This window comes from Sitophilus oryzae, unplaced genomic scaffold, assembly GCF_002938485.1.
Source record: "Sitophilus oryzae breed Bouriz unplaced genomic scaffold, Soryzae_2.0 scaffold_1111_pilon_pilon, whole genome shotgun sequence".
NCBI classification, from domain to species: domain Eukaryota; kingdom Metazoa; phylum Arthropoda; class Insecta; order Coleoptera; family Curculionidae; genus Sitophilus; species Sitophilus oryzae.
In genome coordinates, this window is record NW_022145740.1 from 2357693 (window position 1) to 2381014 (window position 23322).

Sequence of the window (23322 nt, forward strand, 5' to 3'; positions counted from 1 at the left end):
CATGTATTAAATAAATGTATCTTAAAGTTTTATAAACTAGTACGAATTGTAAAATCAAAAACTAAAATACTAGGTAATAGAGAGAATACTATAAATTATATCATATTCATAATAAATTAGTGTTATATAATAAGTTATTACAATTTTGTGCTAAAGATTTTTCGTAGCATTAAGACATGTCGTTAAATGTTTTCGTCTAACTGTTTGTCTGACGCGAAACATTTTCTCATTATTTTTTTAATTTGATGGCTTAGCGACGATGTCGTTAAGCCATCTAACGTATTTGTCCGGTCTTTGAACTTGAAAAAAGAGTCGTTTTGGTGAATTCCGCGAAGAAAGCTCGATCGCTAGAGCTAGAACACCGAAACGATCTGCGACGATCCGTGACTGAAATATTCTAAAATTTCCGGCAGCATCACTTCGCTCGAAGCTACTCGACATCGGATAATATGTGAGCTACATGATATTAATGAGGAATAGTTTAGCACAGACCACACCTTAACCATATAAGTCCAAACCTAAAGATGCGTCCAGACCTGACGAGACGAAAGCGAGACGAGCGCGAGACATTCTAAATTTGCTAAGTGTGGACGGGTTAGGTTAGGTTGTGTTTACAACCCACGGAGCCTCGTTGCTATCCGTTCTCTGTCGGTTTTGCGAGGGCCGATCAAAGAAAGCTCGCGGCACAGTCTGGACGTGTGTTTGAAGGCTCGCTCTACTGCGAAATATTAGCTTTGATTTACGAATTTCGACTATTTAAAAATTAAGTAATCTCAAATTTTTTAAATGGTATTTTGCGTCACTGAATAATTTTTAAAATTCGACAAATTTGCAAGTATCCAATGAAATGACATACTCGTCAAGTACACGTGGACTCTCTGCCGCTTCTACCTGATCTTATTCTGCTTTTCGATTTTTTTTGAAAATTTGGAATTTTTTGAAAAAAAAAATTGTAAATTTGTTAGTTTTTAGTTAAAATACATAATTTCTTGATAAAATAGTAACGTAGGTAGTAGTAGATTAAATTTACAAGAAAGAAAACCCAGAGAAGATCCAATTCTCAAAATTTAAGAAAAAAACCATTTTTTTAAAAATTTTCATAGTAAAATAACTCGGTTAATTTTGAATTATTTGAAAAACGGTAAAGAGAAAATATGTTTCTTTTATCGAGATCTACCAGCCCTGAAAATATTTGCACTTATTTAAAACTCACCCTGTATATTAGCCAATTTAGCTTATTTTAATATTATTAGTTATGAAGTGGACACTGTGATAAAATACTTCCAATTAAAATTCATCCATGGTTACCTTTGAAAGAGATATAATATCAACCTTTAATCGTTTGTCGCAAATTTGTAAATGCCCTACCATCAAAAATTTGCGTTGTTCGTTGTGCGCGTCTGCACACTTAGTTTTTCCGTGTTTCTTGAATAATTAATTGATAGGGCCCACTCTAGAATATGTATGCGACACAAATTATTTCATCATGCTTTCTCAATAACCGACAATCGATGGAAGTTTGGGGTCGATCTCTAGACGTCATTTACTAAAAATTGTCATAAAACTTATTATTAAAAATAATTAATAAAAATAACTAATTAATATCACTAATTATATAAGGTGTCACAGTTCAAACGAAACAAGGCAATTTAAAGGCATTTCTGATGTGAAAAGGACAAAACGGTTAAACACGTCAACTTTATTTTCGAAGGGGAAATAAAATGCGACTATTTTTGAAGCACCTAATTCAAACCCCACGCGGGGGTGACATCCACCCTTAAAATCTTAAACGTAATGCGTGGTCGAGTAGCACATCATTTGTTAAAGGTTATTAAAGCCTCTTTTCAGCGCGGTCTCATTTTTGGAGTTTTGTCACATTTGGTGGAATCGGGCTGAAAATAAACTTTTCATAAATTGATGATGCTTTGATATTTGATTAATTTTACAGGAATCGAAATGGGGTCTAAAATAAGAAATTTAGATTAAATCAACAAGATTTTGTTTAATGAATAACCTAACACAAAAAGTAGTACTCTGCTTTGAAACACTTGTGGCGATTTAGTGTTCCGTATATGAAAAATTTACATTCATCCGAAAAGCACATGTTGAAAAGAAGATGCCATAAATTCCAGCATTACACAAATAATTGAGAATGAAGATCACTATGAAGAAAATCAAATTGTGTTTCAACAAGATGGAGCTCCTCCACATTATGCTGTACGTGTGCGGCTGTATCTTGATGAAACATTTCCCGGTCACCTATAATAATTACATGGCAGTCATAGGCAGTCTTCTACATAGTCAATTGCAGTCGCTTAGCAGTGGAAGGATATTTTGGCAGTACGTGTACATTTTTTACCCGAGTGAGACACCCCTCGGAAGAAGGGGACCCTTTCTTGAACGGCCAGCTAGATCACCGGATTTGTCTCCGCTGAATTTTTTATGGGGGTATCTCAAAACAAATGTATTCGCCACGCAACCGGAGACAGTAGAAGTATTACATCAAAGAATTGTACACGAGTGCGCGGTAACCAAACACCAAACAACCGAAACATTACAACACGTCCGAGAACGCTTTCAGCAGAACCTGTATTCGTGCATGAAAGCAGGGGGTGCTCAATTCGAATATTTAATCAATACGGGCAAGCAGGGTACTAATTTTTGTGTATTATTCCTTAAGCAAAATTTAACCACTAACTAAATTTCTTATTTTAGACCCCATTTCGATTCCCGTACAATTAATCAAATATCAAAGCATCATCAATTTATAAAAAGTTTATTTTTTAGCCCGATTCGATCAAATGTGACAAAAACTCCAAAAATGAGACGGCGCGGCGCGGCGCTGAAAAGAGGCTTTAATAACCTTTAACATATGATGTGCTACTCGACCACGCATTACATTTAAGATTTTAAGGGTGGATGTCACTCCCGCGTGGGGTTTGTATTAGGGGCTTCAAAATAGTCGCATCTTATTTCCCCTTCAAAAATAAAGTTGACTTGTTTCACCGTTTTGTCCTTTTCACACCAGAAATGGCTTTAAATTGCCTTGTTTCGTTTGAACTGGGACACCCTGTAGAAAGATTAAAAAAGAATAGAACGTTTCCAGACACACAACTCTATTTCTAAAAAAATGTAGTTTAAAATTTCTTGAATTTTAAACTACACCATTTAAAAATATTATTTCTCAATATAGTAATAAATTACAACCTCCTTAAGGCCAACAGGCAGTAAGCGTTTAAAAGAAGTTTGGCTATTTTAATCTAACTATTTCCGTAAGGGGCAAATTATACGAGAAAGAGCAGAATCACATAAATAATATATTTAGACTAATTACCATATTTTTTTATATGATTATTATTTTTTTAATTAACAACTTAGTACAAAGAAAAAGCTTGCATGGTTTCCACCGCCAACAGGCGTTAAAACAAATGAATCCAAGGCGTTGTCAAATATTTATTGGGATAAGTTGATAAGTTTTTATCGTTTGAATATTGTTGTAAATAATAATTATTATCATTTAATTAGTGCTAACTTATCAAAGTTCACAACACGGCGAAATTTCAATAAAATCGGCCAACGGATTTTGAGATATTAATAAAAAAATGTCTATTAGGAAACATCTTCACACCCTGTATCTTTAAAATTATGCATTTCCGGACACATGTTTAAATTAACTTTTTACATTAAAAACACTCAAAGAATCACCTCCTGAAGTTAGCCAGATACTACTTAATTAACACCCTGTATTTAAAAATGGCTAGCTAGTGATTTTGTAAGTAAAGCTATGTTTATTTTAATAGAAAAAAATACATTTCATAAAATATAAACAAACCCATAATTCAATTACTATACACTAATTAATTAACTTTAAATGCATCTAAATAGGCACTTTAATAATTGAAAAATGGACATGAGCACTTCATAGAGTATACCAAATATGTAAAAAAAATTCTAATAAAAAATCCACAAATGGCACATTAAAATCTGCATTATCTGAAATCACATTATAGGCACCTAATTAACCTAAACGGCTAATCAACCAGACAACAGTGACAAGACGCCGACATCGATAACGCGATGAGCAGTTTTTAATAATTATTCCGAGTTAATACTTCAAGTAGCATTCCTTCAAATAAATTTTAATTTAAGTATTGTTAATATAGTCATATTAATGACTATAGCCTGTATGATTTCTAAAATAAAAAATCAAGCGTGTTTTTATCAGAATAATTATTAAATGATTAAATAGAAATAGTTAATATTTATTAACTTCGTAAGTGTTACATTTAATACCGTATGATCGAATAAAAAACGGCGTCAGCGATGGCTATGAAATGACGATCGCTGTCATTTTATATGTAAAATTATATGGGAAATGTGTCATCGATCGTCATTTCCAAGCCAACTGGACGCCGTTTTTTCGATCATACGGTATAATTATGGATTTAATAATTAAATAATTATCTTAAGGTTAAATTGTGGTAAACTTGTTATGAGTTTCAATCATTTATATTTAAAATCTTAGGGAGGCAATATAGATTTTAGGCAGAAGAACTCAAGGGAAGGACTGTGTAATTAGTAATTAAAACTTTACATTTTTTTTACTTGCCATTTTTCTTGTCTTTCACGTTGCAAGTTGACTCTTTGTTGTGTCACACACAATCTGAATTTCGGATATGATGCAGAACTGATAAATTAGACCAAATATATTAATTGCAAGGTATGCAAAGAAATATTTTTGTTGACTTTGCAAATACTTAAGGCATGCAATAATTTAAAAAAAATTGACGTGAGATTACTTCATAATTCTTGAAAGCCTTGGATGAAAAAGATTTTAATTATTATGGGTCTGTTTTGTTTAAGAAGCTAATAAATAATTTCAAAAACTCAACTATCAAAATATAATGGTAGAAAATGTTAATTGGACATACTGAATGTAAACTAGGTATACATAGTTGCTGCAATCGATAATATATTTTGCTGCTTATTTTACTCATAACAAAAACCCGTCAATACTGCTACTCACATTATGGGCACCTTTTTATACTTAAATCTCATAATGATTTTTAAAAATACATATGTAGGTACATACTATAAGTAGTGGTTGTCACGGTTTTTTTATTAGGTATGATGAAAGGAAGCTGCAAACTAAATTATCTTTGGAGCCAACTATATTTTAATTTATTTTTATCTACAGTAACTATGCACAGTAAGGGTTCAAAATATGTCTATACTGCGAAGCAACTCAATTCGAGTATAAATTAACACTTACATTCCAAGTATCTTCTTGGTCTACCGGCACCCTGTTCACCCTTATTCCATCATTTCTATAAAAATAGTATGATTTATAACTTTTAATTTTTATTGAGAAAATTGGTGAAATTTTGTTGTATGGCGAATTTAAATTTATGGGCCCTCAATAAATACACCGTAAGTTCGAATATTAGTTAAACCTAGGAATACCCAGATAATAGCCGGAAATATACAAAAGAAGGGGTGAGTTTAGGTTAGAGTAGAATTAGGTTTTAGTTGGTTTTGAATTAATAAAAATATAGACCTAATCTAAACTTAACCGAAACTGACCCACTTTTTGGTATATTTCGGGCTCCTACGTGGGCAACTCTACGTTTAACCAATATTCGGGCTTTTACGGTAACATAATACTCATTCTGATTGGTTTAATCTGGCTCCATAACGAAACTGTGGGTTCGAGGTGCTATTGCAAATTAATGCAATTAATTCTATGTATACACTTTCATAAAAAGCCATCACGATAAAAATTAAATATCAAAATTATTTAACGTTGCGAACTTGTTCACTATACGTATCTGGAATATATTTGCGAATGGCGATCAGCGATACGATGGTGCGTCCAGACCTATGGAGACGAGCGCGAGACATTCCAAATTCGCTGTGTGGACGAGTCTCGCGAGAGCCTCGCGAATCAACCTACAGAGCCTCGTTGCTATCCGTCCCCTGTCGATGGATTTTTCAACGGCCGATCAAAGAAAGCTCGAAAGTCTAGACGTGTTTTTGGTAGGCTCGCCCTACTGCGAGATATTAGGTCTGATTTATAAATTTCGACTGTTTAAAATTAAGTAATCTCAAATTTTTAAATCGTACACTGTATGTATTATCATTTTTTCTGATAGAATTTACAAATTTTGCGTCACTGATAATTTTTACCCTACCGAAATCCAACATTTCTTTAAACAAATAGAATTATTACAACATCTATTAATTTTAGATATATAATATCAAAAAAAAAGAAAAGTTACCGAATTGTACGTATGTATAACCCAATAATAAAATAAAAAATAGTGTATTCCCATTAGAAAATATGTTATATCCGTAACACTTTTTTGAAGTACCCTGTATACTCTATAGTAATGTTAAAATGTGCTTCTTAACCTTACCAATAACTTTTCTATTTAACATTTTGTTCTAAAAACATTAAAAAACGTATTATGTAAAAAACGTCGTGTAAGGGATAAAGGGGAAAACAGCCAAAAGGGGGAAAACCGACGATGAATACCATGTTAAAGACCGAATACCATATTAAAGATACAAAAATTTATTACTGTATGCGTTATTATTTGGCCATCGTTTGTTATATTGAATTGCAATTTAATATGTGTTTGGCTTCCTTTCACTATGATCCCACTCGGCTTGTCTCGTGGCAGGTTTGCGTAAAAAATGGATAGTTTACATAGTTAACAGTTTACTCGACGCAAATTCTTACCAGCGCAGCGAGGACGTGCCTATATATTACCCTTGTATATGAAGGATATTACTTAGAAACAATAATTAAAATATTTATTTATTAAGTACTACTTTTACGTTTTTTAGGCTGGTGAGGCCTTCTCATGGACTTTTACCACCACCAGGATTGAACTACCGCCATGGTCCGTCTTTGGGCTTCAGTATTAGAGGCGGTCGAGAACATGGTACTGGGATTTTTGTATCTTACGTAGAAATTGGATCCGAAGCTTACAATCAAGGCCTTAGAGTGAGTATATAAGGTTTTATTTGAACTATAAAAATATTAGTTAATGAATAAACATCCATCCTTCTGAAGGTTAAAAAGGGACACCTGCTTTGTATTGAACATTTTTTTGGCCACATTGTTTATTATTTACTCAAGATATATTTAATTTTGTCTATACGGCCAAAAAATATGTTCAATTTTGTCTCTACGTTTAAGATCTAAAGCCTGTCGAGGAAAGTCGATAGATGACATCCTAAGAAGAAAATCAAATGAGAAAATACAATTTAACTGGGAGAAAATGATAGACAATATCTGTTACTGACATGTATTCTCTCGTTAGACTACGTTTCTCGGTCTTCTTTATATCTCGAGGCACGAAAAGCTCGAGTGTCTCGAGTATCTCGAGAAATTCTGTAATTTATCATTTATATAATTTGCAATTATTTTAATTTATCATTATAAATAAATAAATAAATAAATGCCTTTATTGTCAAAATGTTAACCATTAATTTTTGATATTATTTTTTAATATGACAGGTGGCTCTCGTGACTATTGTCCTAAGACATACTATTAACGCCGCATTAGATACATTAAACCAAATTAAAAAAAACGCTAAAGCATAGCTGTACAGAGTTGGTTTTAGTAAACATTAATAACAATAACAGAACTAACAATATTAAAGAAAACACAACAGTAGCAAATAGAAGAAAACCTGTAAAAAGTACCCAAGTGTACGTTCACACACGATTAAGCGTTGGACGATGCTATGCTATGCAATGCTATGCCTTTATTGCTTGCTATATTTTCATCGTGTTCAAACAGAAGGCAATGGAAAACGATTTAGTTGGTAGCTTAATGTGCAACAAGCACCATGGATGCTAAAAACTTGATATTATTAGAGAATTCGCTTTTAAGATACGTTTTTTTAAAAAGATTAACAAGAAAGTCAATGGATACATGAAATTAATCGATACCCTGATAAATTTCGACAGTATTTCCGAATGTCATTAGAGACGTTTAGGCATATTGAAAATGGTGTAGCGCCATGACTGGAAAAGGCGACTACAAATTGGAGGTTGCCAATCAGTGTCGAAGAACGACTTGCAGTAACTTTAAGGTACGAAACAAAATAGATGCTAATTAGTATGCTGTTTACTTAGTTTATTACTCCATTTACATATTTGTATAAGAGTGGTTTGTGTCTGAAGAATAAGAAGGCAAAACCAATGGTGTTCCAACAGCTTCGTTTGTTTGAATCTGTTGAGGTTGCACCGTAATATTATTTTTATAACGTAAATCGGCCACCGTGGCTTCGTACAGTGACTTCTGCATTTTGAGCGATCTAAAGACGCGGGCGATTAAAAACAAACATGTTTGAAAATCAAACCGACGCGCAATATCGCAATTGCTGTCCTCCATTCGCGAATTTCAAGTTCCAGAGCTTTACGCCCTGGGCTGCTCAGAACGGTTCTGAAAGGAGCTGTGCGCCGATAGCCTGGTGCCTCCACATGGCGCGGAACAGTTCTGAACTTTATTACTCAATTGAATGGAGTGAGAGTATCGCGTTCTTGAACAGTTCAGAGCTGCACAACTGCGTGAATGGAGGCCAGTAATTGCATAGTATAGCAACACATCGCGCGAACTCGCGCGCTTTTTGAACACCCTCACTAAAGCTTATGAGTTTAAAATAAACGCAACGCGTCTCATCGCATAGCTTTCTGTGTGAACTTACACAGATTACTTACACTCGTTATTGCCTCCCCTGGCTGTTATAGTTGCCTGTAGACGTCAGTTTATATTGCCAAGTGCTGCAAATATCATATTTTGTTATGTTTTCCAATTCTTCTTCAACGACCAAGGGAAGTTCATTTAATGAAGCTGGTACCGATTCGCGACCTCTAACGGCTCTAACCTCCTGCCAAAAGCATGGTTCTAACTGAGAAATAATGTTTTAGGAAAATTTGCTCACGAAATTATTGTACAGAATGTTAAGGTAAAAAAGCCATATACTAAAGTTTATAAAAAATTGAGTTTATGAATTAAAGTTGATGCTTATATCTAGTTTTTATACAGTAATAAATTATTAATATTTATACATATATAAAGTTTGATAAAAAAAATACAAAAATAGGAGTAACAATAAAAAAATAACACTTTAACTTTGACAAAAAAGTTTTTTTTGCATTTAAGTGTTGTTTGGCTCAACTGCCCTTAAATAATTTTGATAAGTATAAGTACAATTAATCTTTCAGAAATTGATATCCATAGCTATATAATTGCAAAATATGAAGCAAGTTGGTGTTATATTTGTTATATACCACATTATGCAAGAAATGCAATATAATACAACAAATGTAACAAACTCGAAATTTGTTACACCAATTCCTGATGAGCAGCCACGACGCTTTTTTAAAAGCCGGCGCCTCTGCTTAGTTATGTATTTTTTATTCTATATTTGACATAAATATAAGAAAGGTAACTGATTTAACATTTTCATCAGTGTATGTATATTATACCTAGTGTAGAATGTATATTATATTTTTCAACCATACGGTGGCATCAAACAAAGATGAGTAATACTGAGTGGAACTATGCTATTTCATACAATACATACATATATTAATAACAAATTCTATTAAAAATAAAAGTAAACTAACGTTAATTTTGTGACGAAATTGAACGGGAATTTCTCACGAAATTATAACATTTCGAAGAGAGAACAATTCAGTTCGTGTTTTTCAATTCGAACTTAATGGTATAATTCCCACATTGTAATGGATGATGAGCGGATTGCCTTCGTAATTACGAAAGAAAGCGAATTTTTTACTTTCTCTGGAATTTGAGATTGAAGAGGGTATATAAAATTTATTATCAAAAAGTTTAAAGTACTTTTTTGATCATAAACTTTAATTATTATAACAGTTGGGAATATGTTTATCTTAAAATATTATAAAATATTCGCAATGTTTCTCCATTTTTTATAGTTTTATGGTATACTGTAGTTTCCCTTAAGACCTAATATAAAATTAAATTAGCGGAGATTTCATTTCAGTAGCAGATGAAATTAAATCCCAAACTAGGTTCGTCACATGCATCAGCTAGTAAAAAATCACTGGTGGAGTAATCTCCACCCTACTGTGGAGTTTGGTAGTGGATGAACTACTAGACAAATTATAACTCTAGCGGGAATACACTGCATAGGTTATGCATATCGCTCAGAGGAAACATGAAGTCAACCTGTGTGATATTATCCAAAGAGGACTCCATATCACTGAGAAATGGTGCAGAACTGTCGCCGGGGTGAGCATCAACTCAGACAACTGAAAAGAATCCAACTAGAAAGAGATAGTGCCATTACAAAAAGTCAAATATCTGGGAATAACCCTGGAGAGTAAACTTCTATGGGACAGGTATATTAAGAACATTACAGCAAAGCCACAAAGGCTCTCACGATATGCAAGAAGACTGGCGGGAATAGATAGGGCTATGTCCCTAACATTTTGCGCTGGATGTGTAAGGATATATAAGGATGCGCTGGATGATAGTAAGACACATGATTATCTATGGACCAGTTGCTTGGTACACAAAAGAAGAGTAACAACAAATACAAGCAAGGCAAAACCTGTGCAAAGTGTAGAGAATGTCATGTATCTGCATTACAGGAGTTATCAGAACATGCCCAACAGCAGCAATAAAGGTCATTCCAGACTTAACACCACTGCACATTGTCGTCGGTAGATATGACAATACGACAATAATTAGAATGGTCATTGACGGAAACAGTACTGGGAGAATTGTTAGCTTAGGAGCTTGGAACACCCTCAAAAGGAAAATTTCACTCCTCTAAGTCCCAGTGGATGGCATGCCAAGAATTTACAATTTTTCAGAAACACGTCCCTGTAGGATTGCAGAAAGCAAAAGACCATACCATAACATGGTAAACTGATGCTTCCAAAACAAAAGCAGGAACAGGTATAGGAGTATTTGGGCTAAACAAAAAAACTACGCAGAAATCTACGCTATCGTAAGACCTTATCTTAGACGGGAACTATCGGAAACAATAAATAGATATTTTATGTTATGCGATTGAAAGCGATCAACTCAGTAATCATCAATTTGAAGTTGATCAAAGAATGTCTAGAGAAGCAGAACAAAGTAGGCAAACAAAGTCCTCGTATTCTGGGTGCCCCCCTCCCCAAGGGATAGAAGACAATGAAAAGGCAAACGATCTAGCTAGGAAAAGAGCGAACACTCCACTAACTGGACCAGAACCGTTCCCAATGAAAGATTTCCAAGTGGAAACCAACTTAAAGCGAAACTCAAAAACCTGGAAGACTCCATCCGTAACCTTTAATCGTAATCTTCCAACGGTCTAAGACACTCATTTTCAAAAATTTCTCAGAAATTACGACCGACAAAAATCAAAGATTTTCCTTGATTTAAGTAAGAACAATCTTTGGATTGTCACGGAGTTTTTAACAGGATACTGTCGGAATATACGGCGATGCATATTCTATGGGAAATGGGGAAACATCAGGACACCTCATCGCATGCGCCGAGATGACAACCATTCGTGCCATGAGGTTTGGGTAACGTTGCGATGATTAATCCCCTCCCATACATTCTACATTCTAGTAAAAAATCAATGGAGATCAAAACACGTCTTTTAAAATGTTCATATATTTCTGAGAAGTTAAAAAAATTATCATATATTTAATATATCATTTTATAGTAATTTTATAGTACTTATAGTACTTATTTTTAATACCTACCAAACTATTAAAAATCTCTAATTTAAAATACATTAATTTTATTGCAACTGCATCAGATTACACTGTAATTAACTACATTTATATGTAAGCAATGTAATTGTGTAGTGTAGGTAAACTATTTGGTAAAATGTTAAAAGGCGCTTCGGGTGAATTGTTTTGTAACCAGTTGATACACAGAGCTCACGCCTACAGTCCAAAGGAATTTCGTTTCGTTCTTAATTTATGATTTCCTCTAGTACTACTACTAGGTACGTACATCTGCAAATGTCGAAATAAATCTAGAGAATGCTACAAGGCACCATACCGTCAATTACTATTCTTTGGAAGCAATTACGTTTTACAGGGTTTTAGTAGCTCTTTTAGTTCTCGTACGTATAGATTATTAAGTACTGAAGTTTTTTTGAGAAAAAAATATTAATTACAGATTCATTGGAATGAAAAAGGTCAAACATATTATTATACTTATATTTATTAATTTTAATTAAATTAGATGTCTAAGGATACCTAGGTACTTTAAGTACTTCAATCTTTATATAAATATAAACACATAGAAATAGTTCCAAACATAAAAAATGGTTATTTAAAAATTTTTTCTATGTGGCGGATTCATCTCTCCAAAAAAATCCTTTATGGGTATTTCGTCACTGCACTGCAAGAAAATCTACAAAATAAAATAGTTATTTTTTGTAAACACTTCTGCGTTAAACCTAAACGGACACTGCTTGTCAGAAGTTATGTTTACAGTTATACAAATTTGCCTAACAAAGAAAAAAATGCTTAACGTTTCGGAAAGTTTATCTCTTTCCGTCGTCGGAAGCAAAAAAATACAAAGAATAAAAAAAACTATTCAAAATATTTAAATTCAACGATTCGAGAACACTTTACTTTTTTAAAAGAGATACGTCTTCAAGAAACCGTTGACAGAACTTAACTTATTACTTAACTTTATTTTAACAGAACGTCAACTGTTTCTTGTAGACGTATCTGTTTTAAAAAAGTAAAGTGTTATGGAATAGTTGAATTTAAATATTTTAAATAGCTTTTTCCGAGGTTTTTTCTTTATTCTTTGTATTTTTTTGCTTCCGACGACAGAAAGAGATAAACTTTCCGAAACGTTAAGCATTTTTTTCTTTGTTAGTCAAATTTGTATAACTGTAAAAATAACTTCTGATAAGCAGTGTCCGTTTAGGTTTAAGGCAGAAGTGTTTACAAAAAATAACTATTTTATTTTGTAGATTTTCTTGCAGTGCAGTGGCGAAATACCCATAATAGATTTTTTATGGTTATTTAGTCGAGATAGTATTCATTTCCTGCTTAATACGAAATCAGTACGAAATACAGGTTGTCCCAATATTCCGAGGACATAGAATTATAACGTATTTTTGGAATCAAACATTTAACACAATTTACCGTTATTCAAAAGTGCTTCGTTTGTCCATTAGAGGGCTTCAAACTTTAAAAAAATAAACACATTGTTTAAGATATATTAAGAACTGCGCCATTATTCCAGTTTGAATGAGATTTGGAATGCCTGTGTTTTGCTATGCGCTGTAACATTTGACTTGCACAAAAATTAAGAAAAACTATGGAAAGTGTGAAAAGTACCCCCACCCTTACATAAATTTTAGTAAAATATTATCCAACTCCACCGACGATCGATTTTTTTTGTAAAACGGTCTTTCTAGTATTTACTACATTTTTTGTCTCATAAAAAACGCCACCGCGTATACTTTATAAGGAAAAAAAATGTTTTTTCGAAGTTGACTTATAAAAAATGTTTCTTTTTTACATTAAGGCATGCAGGCTCATAAAATCTAGTATGCGCTAATAATCTAGTTGGCGAAAATATGAAATTTTATGTTAGTATCACAAATGATAATTGGCAATAAGCTTCATAAATTTTAAATAAAATGAACGTTAGGATTTATTTTTGATTGATGCCCCCTAAAGGACAAACGAAGCACTTTTGTATAGAGGTAAATTGTGTGCAATTAACTTATTTTGATTCAAAAATTATCTACTTATTCTATGCCCACGCAATATTGAAGCCTCCCGTATATTTTGTAGGTCTACTTTGAAAAAAAAATCCAATTTTTTTTCCCAAAAACTATGCGATGTGGCGTTTTTACAAAAGATAAAAATGCGGTAAATACTTCTTCTTTCTCAATCTGGTTCTCAGCCTGGTTCCATTTTCTTTCCCTGGTTCCTTTCTCAGCCTGGTTCCATCTAGTGTTGGATATAGGCCTTTTCTAGGTTTATCCACGCATCGCGATCTCTAGCCAATCTTATCCATTCTTTCCCGCTCTTATCCCGCCACTGCCCTGACGTCATCGACCCATCTCTTTTTTGGTCGGCCCACACTTTTTGTTGTTCCCCTAGGTTTCCATAGGATGACTTTTTGGGGCCATCGGCATCGGTCGGGATCGTGTCTTGCCACATGTCCTATCCATTACCACTTCAGACTTGCCACTCTTTTAACAACATCTATTAATTTTCTTTTTTGACGTATGTGGGTGTTCCGTATTTTTTCTCTAATGGTGACTGTCAACATGATTCTTACCATGGCTCTTTGTGCTACTCGCAGTTGTTCTGCTGTTTTTCGGGTAATTGCCATAGTCTCTAAGCCATACGTAAGCACAGGTAGAATGCAGCTGTCGTAAGCCTTTTTTTTTAGGTTGATGGGCACCTTTTTATCCTTGAAAATATCGCTCATATTTCAAAATGCTATCCATGCCAAATGGATCCTGCGTTTCATCTCCGTATTTTGGTTCTCCTTATTAGCTCATTATCTTGGTCTTCTTCAAGTTCATTTTAAGGCCAATTTTCTAGGATTGGTAATTTAGCTCTTTTAGCTCCTTTAGATACGTGGTAAATACAAGGAGAACCATTTTCCCCCCCAAAAAAATCGGTCGTAGGTACAGTCGGAAAATATTTCTATTAAAATTTATGTAGGGATGTGTAGAGTCACCCTTCCCGTACTTTCTCTTGATTTTTGTGAAAGTCAAATATTAAAGCACTTAGTAAAACATAGATATCCCAAATCTAATTCAAATCGAAAGAATGGTTCTTAAAATATCTTAAAAAATGTGTTTATTTTTTTAAAGTTTGATGTCCTTTAACTTAAAAGGTTTCTTAAACTTTTTGCAGTCACGGACCACTTTCGCAATTTGTACAATTCCACGGACCCCTGTCATAAATAGGTAACAGAGGAAAATAAAAAAGTCTTATTTACAGAAAAAGAAAACGTGTATTAGTAGATTTATTACAAGTATACTAGAAAATCATCTAGGTGCCCAAAATCAAAATGTGATAAACAATGCAAACAGGTGCCCGGTGGCGTAGAGGTACAGGCTCTCGTCTACCAATCTCAAGGTAGTGGGTTCGAATCCCACATCGGGCATTTCATCAGCCGACTATTTTTATTAAAATAAAACTAGTTTGGGTACCTAGGTCGACTCAGCTTTAAATGAGTACTTGGGATTCACAATCCTGACGTAATAATAGGCGGTTGAAGCGTAGTGCTAGCCACATTACCTTCCTTGTATACCGAGCGGTTCTAGTATGGCAAGCTGTACCTTGTTACTCCCAAGGCGTTAAACGCTATATACGGGAGCTATTATTATTATATACTAGAAAATCAGTTAGAAGGATGCTGCTGTTTAGCGTTAAATTATGGGATTATCTTCGACAAGGCAAGGCGCATATCTTCTGCGACGTTCAATCGGTTGCGACTTATTGTTTTTATTGAGACCAGAACCGAGAACCCCGCCTCGGCCAAAGGTACGTAGTAGCAAATGGTATCAGAACGGATTTAGCTCGCTTGACAAGAAGAGGGTAAGCTTGACTTACGAGATCTTCATCGCTGATTTTATCCGTGTCGATTATAAATGGACTCCGCACCCACGTTTCATTTTCAAGCGATTCTAAGTTAAAGTAGCCTTCAAAAGAAGTTTGCAATGTATCCAAATGCTTAGACACTTCTTTCTGTAGCATTTTTGATATCGTGTTGCCGTCACCTTGTGCTATTAACATCGGAAAATTTGCAAAGTTACCAGATTCCACTCTCCTTTTCCAAAGTGGCAGTTTACATATGAAAGATTTCAACTGTTCAGATGCATCCACAATGGTCACCGCAGAGCCCTGACGAGACAAGTTAATCTCATTCAATTGAGTAAATATATCTGCCAAATAGGCTAGCCCCCGTACAAAATCTTCGCTCTCAAGATATTCAAACAGTGAATTTTCTTTATCTTTTAGAAAAAGTAACACTTCTGTCCACAACTCAAACAATCGCTTTAACATCTATCCCCTTGACAGCCAACAAACTTCTGTGTAGTAAAGCAGTACTTCATGTTCTGACCTCATTTCTTGACAAAGTCTTTTAAACAGACGGTGCCGCGGTGGTTTAAGGCTCTTGTTCTGAGTTATTATGACATGAGGGATCTCTTTCTTGACCAAAGCCACGAAACCAGACGTATTACCAAGCATTGAGGAAGCTCCATCGGTGCAGATACTACCAAGTTTAGTCTTGCAGTCTATATTTTGTTCATTGAAAAATCTTTTTGTCATTTCAAAAACATCTGAAGCCTTTGTAGTCTCCAAAAGTGAATTGCAAAAAAGAAACTCTTCTTTAATACTACGCGTGTCTTGTACGTAACGGACAAATACCAAGAGTTAGCTACATTGTGACATCGGTGCTTTCATCCAATTGAATGCGGAATGGAAACGGTGAAGCAATTAATTCTTCAACAACTTGTAAAACATTTGACAACATTTCAGCAATTCTATAAAATGAATAACATGGTTTGATAAGGGAACAGTTTCAACTTTATTTTTTTGATCCTTACGCGCATCGCGTAGTGTTTAGTGATTAAATACCTACTGAATTCGCCGCCCTACACTATTTTTTTTCTTAATAAATATGTTTACAGTTAATTGGCATAATGCGGACCGCGGACCCCTGATACACATGCTATGTATAAGGGGTCCGTGGACCACACTTTAAGAAGCCCTGGTATAGAGATAAATTGTGTCCAATGAACTTATTTTTATTCCAAAAATACGTAGTATTTCTATGTCCACGGAATATTGGGACCCTTGATTATGACATAATTTTTTTGCCTTTATTTTGTATACAAATTATTGTAAAATTGTTGCTAGAAATAACAAACTCCAGTGTGTTCATTATTTATGCTAGTATTTCTTGTTCGCAAACTGTATTTACTTGAACAGAGAGATAGGGAGCCCCGTTATTTGTAGATAGCACACCATCGCGACTACAATTAATAACGAATTGTCGGTTATTCTGGGCATTCTTTACTCGCTAAAAGTAAATACGACATAATTACAGTCTCTTGCAACGACGCCATCTATAATTTTACAATCAGAAGGCTCTGCGGCCCCCGGGATGGTTTATGGATGTTTATCTAGCGCCGTTCGACTATGGAGAGTAGTTCGATAGTACTGGTAAAACAAGAACTAGATGAACAACGGTTATATATTTTAGACTGTGCAGACAAAGGATGGTATAATTTTATACCTGGAGGTAGATATTTTTAAATACAGGGTGGCGCACCTCATTAGCCTCGGTTGATTATATGAAAACGAAAAGATGTAGAAACAAAATATTTTATGGCTACATATGGGAAGGCAATGTGCATAATTTAAAATTATTTTGAAAAAAGTTATATTTTTTCTTATGGAACACCCGGTATTTTATTTCATTTTTGGATTCTTGGGCATAAAATAAGCGATTCATTATAAAGGTTTAATATGTCTAAAAGCTTTGGTTTTTAAGATATTTAAAGATATTTAAGATATTTAAATACGCATGCTATAATAAAAAAGTTTGTCAACACCGTGTATATTACATTTTTTTTATATTATAAATTCTTGTGCTGACTTTCAAGCCAGAGAAATAAACTTTATAAAAAAATTTGATTGCTTCCTTAATGTATACAGGGGTATCAAAAATTGCTGGTCTGTTTTAAATATTAATTTTACATAAAAACTTCGTAATTTCAAATGCAATACCCTCTATGTTTTAAAATAAATGGAAACAGATTTAAATGCTCATTCAAACAATAGAGGGTTTCTTATACCTATCTGGCTCAGATTTTGGATAAAAAGCAATTTTTCAATAAAATTGTAATCAAGATGGCTGTTGTCGCCATGGCAATTTTTGACACTATTAGTAGCTATTTTCAAAATCGACTTTAGTTTACGGACTTTATTTAAATTTATAACAGGATATTTTTTATTTAATTTACTTAGATTAAGGTAAAAAAGTAAGTATTTACTATTTTATCAAGAAAAATGAAGTAGTATCTGCTGGCGGAAGGAATGTATATGTTACTAGTGATTTTATTCTTTGAGAACAATAATTGCTTGTTGGTCTGAAGGATTTATCCTCAAAGATATCCAAATAGGAATTTTCTTGACAAGCGTTCTAGGTCGACATTGCATTGTTGAAAAGATACTTTTCGTTTTTCGCAGAGCTGATAGTGTGATATATCCTAGGTTAGACCTATTAGGCAGAAATCTGTCTGTTAAGCGAAGAAAGTGAATTTTCCTTAATTGGTTCTTTTATAGAAAATCCAATAGGTAATTATTTTTATTTACCATGAATTACAAGTAATCACAATATAAATCAAAGAACAACTTCTTTATTTTTCTTGATAAAATAATAAATACTTACTTATTAAACTATCGTAGGTAAATTAAATAGAAGTTTAATTGTTTCTTTTTTCTTAAACCTTTAGATAATATCCATATGGTATGTATATATATTTTTTCCTTTTCTTGGGTATGAGGTTTATTTTTAAATAAATTGAAAGATGGAAACTTTTTTTATGCGACATTTCGCTCCAACATAGCGGGCTTTTTCAGGCACTTTATTCTAAGAACTTGAAGTTGCCTTGCTATCATCAGTCTGTATAAATTCATATTCATACAGACATTATCATTATTAGAGTATTTGAAAATTTTAACGGCTTCGATTCTCGCGGTATTATTTCGTATGACTCTTTCAACGGTAAAGTACGAGAGAAAAATCATTGGGTGAGAGACTTTGATAAAAGTTTAGGTAGGTACTGTGAAAAATGCTATATGAAATATAAAACCGTGAATATCCGCGAAATCTTTAAAAATTTTGAAATACTCTAAATACAAAAAATGTTCATTTTTTAATTCCCCATCTAATAGAAAATAATATACTTAAAAAAAACAAAAAAAAATTATTTAAGAAAATTTGGCGCAGAATTTTGAACACCCTGTGTGATTTTAGTTTACGATATTTATAGGAAAGTAAGTACCATACCATCTAAAGTAAATATCTAATACCTATAGTTTTAATTTCAGCACAGTTCTTGTCTTTTTAATAATTTTTTTAAGAAATGCTAAAAATATATATTTTTTATTTATTCATTACTATCTTCAAAACTATCGAAATACATTTACTCATATCTTAAGATTATGTAAAGTGATCTGAAAGGAATTCAAAAATGCAATAATATTTTGTTTGGTTTTTGCGCCACCCTGTAGAAGTTAAAATATTTTCTTAAAATACATCCCAGTATATATTTTAGGTTTGGACTTCAATCAATTCACAATTTTTTTTATTCTAGGAGCTACAAATGCCCGACGCACTATTGCCGGACTCTGTATAATGTATGTTGGCATTTATTGTTCAGTTTTAATTTGAAAATAAATGCAGTTTGTCTTAAATTAGTAAAAAATGGCACGTTTGTGTTTCAGCATACGCAGACTTTAAACTGTAATTTAACATTGATTTGAATAGGGGAGCCAATATTAGGACAGTTCAAAATTTGCATAGGATTTTCTATGTTTCCAACACTGATGCATCACCCTGTATATTTATTACATAATGCGCCAATTATAAATTAAAAGACACTTTTCAGAGGGTAAGTGGCCTCTCGCATGTACTTACGAGTTTTTGGTCGGTATTTACATGTCTAGGAGTGAATCGTTATATGGCGATCTTGTAAAGTGGAGAGAGAAAAATGCGAAGTGTTTATTAAAGTACGTATACGTTCTATCTATCGCCATGGGGCATCCCCGTAATGGAGGAAATAAGATTCTCTGTTAAAGATTAAAAATTTGTGGGCGTGCTATAAACATTTTAAATTATATTACTTCTGCAAACATTTCAAAAATACCAAATCAGATTTTTTTTCAAAGTTTTTCCAGGTAAATGAGACATAATCTTTAAAAAAATATATCGCTGTTTATTTAGATATATTTTGTAGTAAATTGATCATACTCTCATATTCCTAATAATTATCCTTTCATAGACACAAATCCAGTAGACGTAGTTTACATAACCACTTAATCCAACGCTTACAGCGCTTTCAGATAGACCGGACCGTACGCGCGGAGCGTCCGCGCGGATGTTTTTTCAATATAGCTCATCCGGACGGAGCATACGCGACCCATGTGAAATTGTTCATTTAAACTCATGGAACGGGCGGACGGTCCGCGCGGACGCTCCGCTCCATCTGAAAACGCTGTTATTATTTCGTGCTCTTGAAAAAATACTTGGCTCTTCTCTCTTTGTTGAATACATCTTATTATAATGAACACTAGTGATTGAATAAATTTATCACTCGATTATGATCGATCGATGCAAGTTACGAGTTGTGAGTGACAAGCGCAGGGATGAAAAGATGAAATAAATTGAAATCTTATTTTTATGGTCCCTAGGCCAGTCAATCTGGAGATTGAGGTGGAAAAAATTAGTAACCAACCGATCTCAACGGGAATGTGTAGATAATGATCTCTTATTTAACCCCCCAAAAGTCCCATTCGGTCCCAGTGGGGGAAGTTTTTTTTTCGTTTTTTCGTTTTTTTCAAAAATCTCCGTTTGCATAACTTTTTTCGAAAAAACTAAAGATACGTTTTTTGTAGAGAATTAAATTTAGAATATTTTACCTTTAATAATTTTTTTTTCTAAAATAAATAGTAATAGAGATAGAGCAATTTTTTACTATACGGTTTATAAATTTTCCAGTTTTTTAAAACCAATCAGCTATAATTTTTGCGTTAACAGTATAGTGTTAGTATAGATAAACCACACACAAGTATAAATTTAAGCATTAAAACAATTAAAAATAACGTTTAAATATTATTTATTAAATAAAATTATTGTTAAAAAAATTATTATTAAATTAAAGTTATTAAATAAAGTCTACTATGACGCCATCCTGAGCGTCACTTTCGTCCTCAATTAAAATACAAAAGTTTGTGCAACTGATTCCGTAGTATTGACCACACTTTGAAGTGAACATTTGAAACATTTAAGAGCCAGTTTTCTACAAGAGCCATTTTTAGAGCACTGACTCTCTTGCAAAATATTAATTTTAGTAGGTCAGGAGACATCATCTTCTGTTGGTTGAATAGGTGTCAGATTGCCTTTTTGATCTTTCTTCCATCCATATTGTAAAGTATCTAACTTGTTTCCAATCCATTCTTCAGTCTAAAAAATACATCTTATAACATTTCCTATAATAGATATATTTTTACAGTTACCTGAAAGTATGTCCTGAGTAAATGGAGTTTTGCAGAGTTCTCAGTTGGAGGCAAATTAGCTAAATTAAAGGTAGTTTTAACGGCGTGTCTTGATGTAATCCTATTGTATAGAGTGTATCTCATATAGTTAATATGTTTAATAAAGCTTGGGCAGTGATATAGCTTTAAAAGATAATTTAATCCTGACCGAAACAAGCCATCTTTGTTAGGACTTTTTATAAAAATATCGACAGGCACATTTTTATTGTTTCAATCAGGATTCAATTATCTTTTAAAGCTATATCACTGCCCAAGCTATATTAAACATATAAACCATCTATGAAGCTATAATTTTTCCCTCTAAGAAGCTATAATTAATCCCTTAAGACCACCTTTAATTTAGCTAATTTGCCTCCAACTGAGAAGTCTGCAAAACTCTATTTACTCAGGACATACTTTCAGGTAACTGTCAAGATACATCTATTATAGGAAATGTTATAAGTTGTATTTTTTAGATTCAAGAATGGATTGGTAACAAGTTAGATCCTTTGAAATATGGATGGAAGAAAGATCAAAAAGTCAATCTGACACCTATTCAATCAATAGAAGATGTGGCGCCTCCTGACCTACTAAAATTAATTTAATGCAATTGCAAAGAGAGTCAGTGTTCTAAAAATTGCTCTTGTAGAAAACTGGGTTTTGCATGTTCTTCAAAGTGTGGTTAGTGCTACGGAATCAGTTGCACAAACTGTTTTTATTAGCCTCAGCTAAAATTTTATTTTAGCCTCAGCTAAAATGACGCTCAGGATGACGTCATAGTAGATTTTATTTAATAGCTTTATTTAATATTAATTTTTTAACAATAATTTTATTTAATAAATAATATTTAAACGTTATTTTTAACTGTTTTAGTGCTTAAATTTATACTTCGTTTATCTGTTTTAACACTATACTGTTAACGCAAAAATTATAGAAGATTGGTTTAAAAAAACTGGAAAATTTATAAACCGTATAGTAAAAAATTGCTCTACCTCTATTAGTATTTATTTTAGAAAAAAAATGATTAAAGGTTATTATTCTAAATTTAATTATCTACAAAAAACATATCTTTAGTTTCTTCGAAAAAAGTTATGCAAACGGAGATATCTGAAAAAAAACGAAAAAATCCAAGATGGCGGCCATTTTTTTCAAACTTTCCCCACTGGGACCGAATAGGACTTTCGAGGAGTTAAATAGGAGATCATTATCTACATTATTCCCGTTGAGATTGGTTGGTTACCTCGTTACCCTGACCTACCCCGTTAATGTCCAAGATTTATGTCTCGCGATAAATCGCTTGCCAGCTTTGCTGTACTACCACGTGTAGCTCGTCGCTTGTCGCTGCCGCTCAATCGAACGAGATTTTTTTTAATAAATTATATTAGTTTTAAACTCCCCGGCAGAAAATTTCGCCACCCGAAAATTTTGACTAAGTTTGATGTTTCATAACTTTTTAATTTGTAATCCGATTTTTATGATTATGGTATTAGTTTGTAGATCAATTTGTTGGCATTATTTTTTATTATTTTAATGGCATATATTTCGATTAGGCGGGCTTATACCGGGGTAGCTCAGATACATGTATTACTAAGTGTATGTTCGATAATTTTAATTTGTTAAAATCAACTTATTTACGTAAAATTATTTGTTTCAGGTGGGAGATCAAATTATCCGCATTAATGGGTTTACTGTAGACGATGCGGTTCATAAAGAAGTACTTCAGCTAATATCCAATCACACTCATGTAACGCTTAAAGTTAGAGGTAAGAAAATGTTTTAATTTAAATTCATACCTATTATCATTATTTTCAGCTTATTCAACCATTTCGAGTTATGGTTTAGCCTCCATTACGTATTTAGATACTCTGTAGTTTGGTTGTGCCCAAGTTATTCCTGCTAATTTCCTAATATCACAGTCCCATCTCAGGTTTGGTCTTCTAAGTCTCTTTATTCCTCAGTCATACCAAAAACTTAAAGTATATAGGGTGGTGACAATT

The 23322-nt window shown here is 33.2% G+C and overlaps 1 protein-coding gene across 2 annotated transcripts in view; it reads left to right on the top strand.

Annotated features, from left to right (window-relative positions):
• The window catches only part of LOC115882066, a 146699-nt gene that overhangs the window by 47498 nt on the left and 75879 nt on the right, over positions 1-23322 (top strand). For both annotated transcript variants that reach the window (XM_030899893.1, XM_030899900.1), the window contains exons 3-4: positions 6850-7009; positions 22980-23088. In XM_030899893.1, coding sequence (XP_030755753.1) covers positions 6850-7009; positions 22980-23088 — 269 coding nt within the window. The remainder of the gene's footprint in view (positions 1-6849; positions 7010-22979; positions 23089-23322) is intronic.